Raw genomic sequence first — 10,874 nt, 5'->3', positions numbered from 1 at the left:
TGTAAAAACAGCTGAAAATCCAGTGACACAGCGCATGGAATCAACACTTTGCAGCGACAAAACTACCCGAGAGAAACCGGTTCTTAACCCGGTTAAAAATTTCAGCGAAATTCTCTGGGGTGAGATGTCTTTCCAGAAGGCTTTGCGAAACTTGCAAATTTTCGGCTTCCCATTGGCGGCTGCTCCGCTCGTCGCCGTCCCGTGGCCTGGGCGGGGAGGGCTGCAGGCGGGGCCGGCGGCGGCTGCAGGCGGGGCCGGCGGGAGTGTTCTGTCTTGGGGCGTCGTGTGCTCGCTCGGCATCCCCGCTTCACCCTCCGTGTGTGTGAGTAATGTGGGCCCCTGGGATTTCTCTCTTTCTGTTCCCCCCGCCGAGCGGTGCCCGTGGTCGCTTGGCTCAGGTGAGGCGGGGAGCCGGGAGTCTGTGCCGGGCTCAGGCCTCCCGCTCCCGGTCACGGGCTCCCCGTGCCACACCACGGACCGCCGGTCATCTCGGGCCTGCCAAGAGCTTGTCCCGGGGAGAGGTGGGAGCTGATGGCCCCGGGCTGCTGCCTGTCACAGGCTGGGCACGGGACGTGCCCCGGGTTGGTGCTGCGGGTGCAGAGTGGCAGCGCTGTTGGGCTGCTGAATGCAGGCAGGGAAAAGCGGGCCCTAGAGCCCTGCGTCTGCGGGCTGCTCCCCCGGCCCTCCTCGCCCATGTTCTTCTGGTCCGTGTTCTCCTTGCGGGGAGCAATCCCTTCTTGCGCTGATATTCATGTTCCCTCATTCCCCCGTTAGCCCAGATGGCCTTCATAAATCACAGTAAGGGAGCAAATTTTTCACAAAGTCCATTTTCCAGCTGAGGGGAGCGGACAACAACATACCAGTAATTGCTGCTCCTGGCTGCAAATTGCCATTTATCCCTTTCTGATGAAGGGCACAGAAGGGAGAAGCCCATCACCAGGGTGCTCATTCCATCCGACTTTAGTTCGTTCACAGGTTGGACTTTCTCATATGGCATAGCAGGCTCAGTCCTAGGAACTTAGAATGTTACAGCTCATTTCAAAGGTTGTTGATCCCTCGGTATTTAAAAATATATTATTTATAAAGTATTATAAAAGAAGCATCCACCATGCCTTTACCTTCCTTTTTCCTGTGCTGTATTGAGGTGTGTTGGGCATCAGTGACTTGCTTATGTCCTGTGACCTGTTCACTGGCCTGCTAAGAGCAGGTCTCCAGAAGTGGCACTGAGGTAGAGTGACTCTTCTGTTTCTTTGGTTTTTTTAAACTACAAGTTAAAAATCACCATTGGCTTTTTTCTTCTTTCTCTATGAATGTAACTGTATTACAAGCAGCTCCTGTTTAATTTTGTTCTTTTTTGTGGTTCACAGTGATACTTTTCTAATTCACTGCTATATTTATCAGTGGCAGAGATAGCACTTGGCAGTGTTTTAGTTCCCTGTCACTTACCTCAGAGCAATTAGAGGCCCCTGAGCAGGCAGGGGTGGAATAGCCTGGCTTGTTTGAATTCCCATGGCCTGATGCAGTCTCATATTTTGTGTTCTCTTTTCATGCCTGTTGGCTAACAAGCAGATCACTTTGTGCATGCCCAAGGTCTTTTTTCCCTCTGCTTATGAAGGAGCTCTTGGAACATTGGAAACTGGAGGTTATTGTTCACATGCCAAGGGCCTCTTTTCCAGAATTACTTGAACTGTGGATTGAAGTGACAATAAATCACCTTACAGAGGGAAAACAGCTCTCAGTTGCAGCAAGGACTTGCTGTAAGGGAGTTCTGCATGTGAAATGCCAGTATGATTAAATTTGATTGCTCTCTTGGCTTATGGCTCTACAGTGGAATCCAGTTCCTGCTGAGGCCTAAACAGTAGTCTATTCAAAAAAATAACAATTAATAGCCTCATTTATGAAGTCATTAAAGAACTAAAATGCTGCTTGCAAAGCAGCATTGGATCATCTATAAAGTCCATAAAGTTTTGCATAGCAACAGGGTTTATTAATAGAAAGAAATGTGACTTCTAGAAGGATAAGTTGTGCAACACTCTGAAACTTTGTATTTTAATCTGGATTATTACAGAAGAAACAGGCCATTCTTCTGAAGTTTCTACTGATTGCTGGATCACCGCAGCTAGAAAAAAAAGTGAGAGGCTTAAAAGTACATTCCCATGCTTCACCCAAACGTGTAGAATTAATGTTTAGATACTTAGATTCCCTGATACAAGGTCTGCCAGTTTTGGAAACTCAGTTTACTGCCTCTTCTCTCTGATCAAGACTTGGCTTTTAGTGGTGTCTGTGGAACTTCAGTGCTAAAACTTCTATTTTCTAAAAATTTTAAGGTTTTTCTTTGTGGTGATTTTTAAATTTTTTTCTCTTACCTCCTACTTAGCAACTTGATACTTATTTTTCCTGAATTTCAGGGGGATGAAAAGTCTATGAAATAGTTTGACTTGACTGCGCAGCAAGAAAATCAAATCAGTTTAGACTGAAACTTTGCTAAAATATTTCATCAAAAATTAACTTAAATTTTTGTTGTGTGAGTGACCTGTGAACCGTTATTTCAGCTGCCATCAGATTTTTGTATAATAATTAACTTACTATCTCTTATAACTCTTAGGTAACGGAAAGTTTGAAGTCATGTCCACAAAACCAAAACTTTACTACTTTAATGGAAGAGGCAAGATGGAATCAGTTCGTTGGTTGTTGGCTGCAGCTGGGGTCGAGGTTTGTTTTAGAGTTTTTAACTTCTAGCTGCACATTGGTAAGCTTGTCTTTGAGGCAGATTGCATTTTATTAGTCAAAAAAGAAAAGGCATCCCAAGATGCAATAGTAAATGAATGTTGGCTATTCAGTGTAATTAAATACTTTTACTTCAGGCACACAAAAGCATGGCTTCGTGTTGCATGTTTTCTGAGCAGTGACACTGTAAGCAGTAACACTTGCTTAACACAAGAATGTGTAATCTTTGATTAAGCACTTGATTACTGAGCCAGAGCTGCTGAGCTGATAGATGTGTTCCTCCCATAACAAGTGTTATCTCTGCCCTGTAAAACAGCAATTCATTTTCTCTAGTCTTCCTGTTTTCAGTTGAATGCTCACACAGAGATTTTTGTTTTATATTTCGCTCCACTGGCTGCATCCTTCATAAGAAGCTGTAAGCTTTCATCATTTAGATGAAATTTAGCAGGGTGAAGTGAGCCAATTGAGCCACACGTGTAGGGAAATTAGAAGTCTCCAAGTACTTGGGTAAAATGGAGAAGGAAAGATACCACTTTAATTTTTTCTAATGTATAATTTACTTTTCATTTGCTGGCCATCTTGGTGGTAGACTGGTAATACAGTTTCAGGACACAAAGGACTAGTATTTGTTCTGAGTGCCCTCTTTTACACAATAAGCTGTTACAGTACATACAGTTACTTGTGTACTGAGCCACAGAATACACATTTTTTAAAAAGACCCCCAGTCTTTTTTTGAAGGCCTTGCAGAAGACAGAACTGTCTGCTTCCCTCCATCATTTGTTCCTCTGCTTTAAGTCCCTCTCTCTTTTCAAGTTTAGAAAAAAGCTGTTGATAAGTACCAATTACTACATTTTTTTCCATGGAATATTATTTTCTCAGCTTCTCATCAGCAGAAATCTGGGTTCTAAATTTTAGACTGTGATCATACTTGCTATGGTTGAACATTGGCAGTGTGTTAATGTGCCTGCTCTTCTGGGGTTTCTCTAGTATAGCAAATCTTAATTACTGAGTGGCACAGATGTAATTAGAGAGGCTGACTGAGCAAGGCCTTTAGGGATTGGAAACATCAACCATTTTCTAGTCTCCATGTTGTGCACTGATCACAGACATGTACGGCACATGCAAACAGTTACACGTAGATGTCTAACTTTGGTGTCTTAATCTTGAACTCAGTTTCTCCATAAGCAACACTGACTGGACCAGCTATCCTCAACCATATTGAGTACAACTCCATCCATCTGATCACCAGCAATTCTGTATCTTCTTGTTTCTCATCTTGTGAATATTTAATCTTCAGGTGTCTGAAACATGCATCTGTATCAAACTTCCTGCAGGGCTTGCTACTTGCACACTATTTTCTAAAAGCTTTGTTTTAACTTCTGAAGAAGTTGTTCCTGTCTAGCTCCCAAATCAAAATATCACACAGCAGATTTTTCCACATTCCAGAAAGCATCTTAAGGATAGCCTAGACTGTATTGTTGTTTGTTACACATTACATTGCCTGTTTAATACCAAACAAATCATCCTCACTCCAGTTCTTCTTGCCTGTTGTTCTGCTAGGGTTGCTCTTAGCAGCATTTATCAAGTGTCACAGTCCAAGAGATACTGCCAGCACTTCTGTCCTTGGTGGGTTCTCCCTTAGAACCATATCTGAAATGAAAAGAACCATTATGTATATTCTTTTCCTTTTATGGTGCTTTAAAAGTTTATCTCTTCTAGAAATGTGGAAAGATTCTTATTTCCTCTTCTTCCTCATTCTTTTTTGTCAGTTTGAAGAAGAGTTTTTGGAAACCCGAGAGCAGTATGAGAAACTCCTGCAAGGTGAGTCCATATGAAACCTCAAGAAAAGTGTAACCAGACTTAGAGAAGATGTGTGAAGTCTTTGAAGACTTTGTGTCTTCTCTTCCACACAGAAGAGTTAAGCTGAGAGCTGTGAGCAGCTGCAAAGGCTGATTTTTTTCCACGTGTGGACAGACGAAAAACGGAGTGTCTTTCCAACCTGGAGAGTTTGCCGGGCCTATGGATTCTTCTGTTCTCCATTTGTCTATGCATCACACCTGATCCCACAAACTTAACCAAGGGCTTCAGTAACCAGAAAATATGTATCCCAGAATTTCATGTTATGTCCTGATATAGCCTAAAGATTGGTCATAAGAGAGAAATCTGTGAATCTAACGTTTGCTTCAAATACTGTTTGAATAACGGAACAGAATTTTTTTTACATTGTTTGGAACTAGACATTTTTTACTCAGTTGAGATGTTTAGTGTGATTGTCTCCACTGCATTTCAGTTTCATTTCAAAAGCTGCTGTACACAGTCCTGACTAAAACTTCAGTGAATTTTTTTTAAAGGAAGGATGGTAACCCACAATAATTGTATTTTTCAGTTTAATTTGTCTGCATCACTGTAATTTCTTTTTGCATGGAAGAACTCCAGTTTAATACAATGGCTACCCACAGCAAGCTCATCTTTAAAGCAGTGTTCCTCTGAAGACAGCAAGAAACATGACAGAGTTATTACATCAGCCGAATAATGTGTGTCTGTCCTTTTAGGTGGATCCCTGCTGTTTCAGCAGGTGCCCATGGTGGAGATTGATGGGATGAGGATGGTGCAGACCAGAGCCATCCTCAGCTACATTGCAGGAAAGTACAACCTCTATGGGAAGGACCTGAAGGAGAGAGCCTTGTATGTAACAGTATTACTCTTCTTGAATTTACTGCAGTAGTTCAGATGCATCTAGAATTAATTGCATAGTTGCACACACACCTGTGCACAGTCACCTGTGGGCCTCTGGAGATTCACAGCTTGCACTGAGCTTGAGAAGCCACAGTTAGATGCAAGCCAACTGATTTGTTCTAACTCAGTTACTTTTCACATAAAAATATTTGAGTCGTGGGTTTATTGTGCCTTACTGAAAGATTAATACAGCCTGACACAGGTATTTGAGAAGTTACTGGCATGTAGATGCTGAACTACTTTTGTAACCAGAAAACTCTGAAAAGAAATGGTTTGTTTCTAACTTTTGGCTGCAAAATAAGAGCTGTCATTGACATTATCTGTGGTTGCATGATATCCCACTGCACTGTAAAAAGTGCATGGTTTAGATCTTTGGGAACTGGGGAAAGAACTGCTAAAAGCTGTTGAAAAACTATTGGTTTCATATGAAATAACATCCATGTGAAATTACATCTTGATGTTGTGTCTGTGAAGAAAAAAAAAAGTATGATGGGGCTGTCTCAGTATGTAGCATTTTAAATGTCCATCTACAGTACAAAACCTGCTCTGATAGCTCTGGAAATAGCTGGATGAAGAACCAGGTATGCTACAGGCTTCCAATCCCATTATTTATCTATTTGGCACTACTTGGATTTTGGATGAAATTCTGAAGGTGGGATACATCCAGACAATTAAGTCAGTTGGGAATGACTCATTGTGGTGCTGTGTGTCTCTTTGGTGATTGTGAGGTGATCTGTAACACCAAAGTTACACACTTAATCTCTGCAATCCTGTTTAAGCATGCACAATGAAGCAAGTAAAGAGCCAAAATCACTACAAGACTCCCACTGTGACATATTTTTTTAAACTGCAGAAATAATTTCCATGAGAGGGTGTGTTTGAGATTGCTTAAAAAGCATTTCTCAGATCACACTGCAGCCTGGAAAGGAGTAGGCAGGGGGGAAGCACCATGACAGGGGGATGGGAAATTCAATGTTTACTATCCTAAAACAAATACAAGGTGATTCGGCTTGTGAAGGTGCCTTCTATTTAAGGATTTCGTTTGCTTTGGTTTTAAGGATTGATATGTATGTTGGAGGAACTGAAGACCTTATGGGCTTCATTTTGATGTTCCCTTTCTTATCAGCAGAGGATAAAGAGAAACAACGTGCCTTAATAGTTCAAAAGGCGACAAGCAGGTATTTCCCGGTGTATGAAAAGGTATGGAGGAGGATCATTTTCTTCCATGATTCTCGAGGGATAACAATGGGAACACTGGGTATTTCACCACAACCAGAAACAGAAGTGTCAGTGCAATACTTTACACCAGAACATCCATTCTGTCTGTAGGCTGGAGGGGGTTCAGAGCAGTATCAGATACATTGGGGTGGGTCAACCCAAGAGACTTTCACTGTATTTTCTTCCCCATGTCCAGGTGAGGAAGGAAGTGATAGAGCAGCTTTGGTGGACTTCTGCTACCCAGCCAGGGCCAACCCCACCACAGTAATTTGCATTGCAGAAGCAGTGCTAATTGTCTTCTTTGTTTAACATTTCAAATACATCCCAGTTGGGTTTTTGTAAACACAGTAATATACAACTATCACTGCTGACTTCTAGCCATACTGGAATCTTGGTGTTTCTCTAACTGATAATTTGAGAGATAGGACCCAAGAGGTACTCTCAGTGGAAATTAATATGCATGGACAGGATGATCTAGCAGGAATAGCTCCTCTCCATTTTAAAGACTAAAGAGAAAACAGTTTTTCGCTTTGCAAGGTCTCCTGTAGGTGGTTGCCAGGGTGCATTCTGCCCTATATTCCACTTGTTGCATCTTAGCCCTAATGCTTTAGGCTGATCACCTCTCTTTTATACCCTCTATTTTCCCATTGAATCTGTAAAAACGTATAGAAAAATTCCAGATAAATTAGACTTGAAAGATGTGAATACTAAGAAGGTATCTAACCCTATAGCCTAGTACACAAGGTTACCTAGAGAAAGGATTGGTAAGAAAAACCCTGGGATTCTAGATTTCAGCTGTAAAATGATTAGGGACTGCTGGCATATTCTGTTCCTCCTGTTGGCTGCATGGGAGAGAAGGATGAAAAGGAGACAATAGTGTTGTCAAAGAAGGTGTGCCTATGAATTTTGAAAACATGAACCTCAGCTGGCTATCCAACCTGAATGTTTTCATCTATGACATTTTTCTAGGTTTTGAAAGACCATGGGCAGGACTTCCTTGTTGGCAACAATTTTAGCTGGGCAGATGTTCATCTTCTTGAAGCCATTTTAATGGTAGAAGAGAAGAAGTCAGATGTGCTCTCAGGCTTTCCTCAGTTACAGGTACCTTGCACTAATGAGATGCTCATGTGGCTATAAATGTGATAAATTATATTTCAAAGTCTGTTCTATGTAAATAATTCCACAAACATTTGTTACTTTTTCATTGTAGTCTTGCTTTTCCTGCTTTAGGAAAAGCCTTTTAATATGTTTCATTTAGAGAAAGTGTTATTTTCTGGAGGAACCCTGTACACATCTGAAGAAATGCACCCTCCCTTTTTTTGACTCTCACCTGTTCTGTGATACTGCTAAGTGGAAGATATTTTCTGGATCACAAGAACGATTTGAGCAATGTACACCTTAGAAACCACAGATAACAATTCATCCCATATCAATGCAAGACAGATGGCTCATTTGTTACTGCGGAAAATAAAAGGATTGAAGTGAGTGGGAGTAAAATTCATCCACACTTTAAACCGTATTTCCTGTCTTCTCTCCACATACAGCTAGTTAAAGGATGTTACACAAATCAGTAAAATAAGGTTTTTTCTTGTGTTATTTTTCTGTTCTTTAAATATCATATATTTACTGTTTCCTTTTTAGGCATTTAAAGCAAGGATAAGCAACATCCCTGCCATCAAGAAATTTCTTGAGCCGGGAAGCCAGAGGAAACCTGTTCCTGATGATAAATATGTAGAGACTGTCAGGAGAGTTCTCCGCATGTATTATGATGTAAAAGCAAATTAAGTTTGCCTGGCTGCAGGCTGTAAGAGAACTGCCAGATTGCACAGGTCCAATTACACTGTGAAGGAAGGCGAAGGGGTGATCCAGAGGTGTTTCAATGGGCAATCACACAAAATACAGTAGGCAGGTATCTTTTATAACACTTAATACTAGCCTGTTTTCTTCTTCATTCATCTCAAGATTTTTTCTGGTAATTTTAAGCAATTGACATGGCAGCAATCATGAGTTGCTAGAGACTGTGGAACAGCAGAAAAGGGAAATGTGAGTTTCTGACTGATAGCTACAGTATGTCTTGCTGTTTCTGAGGACATTTTTCTAGATCCAGATCAGATTTTTATATGATGATTGCTTTCAATGTAGGCCTTTATTCTTCTTTAGTATCACTGTTGGCATATGAAACAAGGTTTTTTAAAGAAAGTAGGAGTGAGGTCGTTCTCCTGCCAGTTCTACTGGACATCAGTGACTTGTCTAAATGTCAACACTGTGCCTTTATAACTAAATTGCACTTTTATTACTAAATCAGGAAATAAATGGACTGCCAAATAATGTTTTTGTTTAACTGCTCTATCTGGAGGACAAATCAAATAAACTTTTTAGATAGTCACATTGTCCTGTTGTCTTGTGAATGAAAGCTGGGGCTTACAAACATAATTTTTACTTTTTCTGGAGGATAAATTCTTTTTATTTTATATGAGGAGGGTCGTTGTTAATCCACATGCCTCATGGAAAGATATGTTTTGTTTGTGTTTATAAACAAGAGAATGGAGATGTGAAGGAGAGGTAGTAAACCAGCACACAAATCTGATATAGTGCCTATCTAGTACCAAGCAAACTCAAAATGTTTCTTTTCCTCTTTTTAAAAATTGTATGGTTTCCACAGACAGCTAGACTAAGGAATTTAAAACTGTTTTAATGACTTCAGAAAATGGCACTTAGGTTATGAAAAGCTGCTCTGCAGGATGTTACCTTGGTGTTTCATATTTGTTATTCATATTGTACATTAATGACATAGCTTACAAGAAAAGACTTGTGCTCAATCTCTAATGGCCCTGGTTTATTCCTGTGTCAGCTGTGGATTGAGAAATAAGATGCTGCTTGACACTGGGATCTAGTAAGTACACTCATCTGATATCTGAACAAGTTCCCCACTTGAGAGCTCGTCAGACTCCCCAGCTTCAACACGATTGAAGTTTTCAGTGCTACAAACATTTTCCCCTCATTGCCAGGCATACAAAGTTTGTATTGACTTACAGTAATTTATCAGCTAATGTGATGTCAATTGCAATTACATTTCAGTCTTTAGTTTAATCTCAGATTAGTTCATTAGAAAAGTTTGGAAAACACTGTAGTTGTTGATCGTAATTCCTTTGCTAAGTGAACTTTTTCTCCACAAACTGAGGAAAGTTATTGTGTAATGCTGTTCAAGAGTTCCACAAGCAAAGATGCAGCAGATGTAGGAGATGCCTCTGCCAGTACTTTTTGGTGAAAAACCTGACAGCTGATGGCTATTCCTTGTAGTAAATAGAGTGGTACAACAGCAATGAATGTGAGCAGAAGAACAACTGGCATTGAAGCCTATATGTGTTTGGGACAGGGTTAACTTGAGCATAGCTCAAGAGTGGTTGTGTGGACTGAATGACACTTAAAACAGCATTTGGTGCACTCTTGAAACATATTTTCCAGTTTAATTTCAACCAGAAAGAATCCAGTTTGTACACTCCAAGATCACACTATGATGGGAGCCAAAGCACAGTTAAGAAATTAATTTTTAAAACATCCTCCTCTTCCAGGCCACTAATGTAGACCTACCCTGTAAGGCTCCAGGTCTGGCCCAAGTGATGGTTAATTTCCTGATATTTTCCTTATCTTCTTGGTTTGTTTTGAAATTAAAAATACCTAAAAGTGTTTCTTCTCCATACAAAATTACAGTAATGTTTGCTTATGCAAGGCTACACAGTGCTGTGGCTTAACTCTGTCTGATAACCTTCTTATTTTGATATTCCCATGCAGGTTTGTCAATTTACTTTCTAACCTTATGTAAAGAGCAGCAGGTTTGCAAACTGTTAGTGTGATTTTCCATATTCTGGGCAAACTAGGGATGAAATCAGCTTAAATGTAAGTCTATTACAGAATATCTTTTTTACTGAGCAACCCTGAGTCCTGGTAAGCACTCCAGCAGTAATTATTTAGGGTTGTTAGCTGACTTCAGTAATGCTTTTACAACATGTAAGAGCTCCTCAGTTTTATTACCAACCTTCAAGACAGTGGTAAACAAGAAAAATGTGCACATGTTTGTTGCTGTTTCTCCTATGCCTCTCAATATTGCCAGCCCAATAATTCCTGGCTAAATATTACTTAACTCATAATAATCTCAAGATTTGTTTCACTTTTACCTGTCACAAATCACTCAG

At 40.4% G+C, this 10,874-nt stretch overlaps 1 protein-coding gene across 4 annotated transcripts; it reads left to right on the top strand.

Moving 5' to 3' along the window:
* Positions 1-167: 167 nt before the first annotated feature.
* On the top strand, positions 168-9,067 carry LOC135296168 (glutathione S-transferase 3). 4 transcript variants are annotated; one of them, XM_064412169.1, is made up of 7 exons: positions 168-322; positions 2,606-2,712; positions 4,497-4,548; positions 5,280-5,412; positions 6,522-6,663; positions 7,651-7,782; positions 8,323-9,067. In XM_064412169.1, exons 2-7 carry the CDS (start codon positions 2,626-2,628, stop codon positions 8,464-8,466), a joined length of 690 nt encoding a protein of 229 aa, XP_064268239.1. In that variant the 5' UTR covers positions 168-322; positions 2,606-2,625; the 3' UTR covers positions 8,467-9,067. The 4 variants fall into 4 exon arrangements, with proteins under 4 accessions (XP_064268239.1, XP_064268242.1, XP_064268241.1 ...); XM_064412171.1 differs by lacking the exon at positions 168-322 and adding an exon at positions 380-398; XM_064412170.1 differs by lacking the exon at positions 168-322 and adding an exon at positions 2,097-2,131.
* Positions 9,068-10,874: the final 1,807 nt, after the last annotated feature.

Source organism: Passer domesticus, chromosome 3 (genome assembly GCF_036417665.1).
Source record: "Passer domesticus isolate bPasDom1 chromosome 3, bPasDom1.hap1, whole genome shotgun sequence".
Taxonomy (NCBI): Eukaryota; Metazoa; Chordata; class Aves; order Passeriformes; family Passeridae; genus Passer; species Passer domesticus.
Note: the sequence above shows the minus strand (reverse complement) of the source record. Positions and strands in the feature narration are given on the sequence as shown.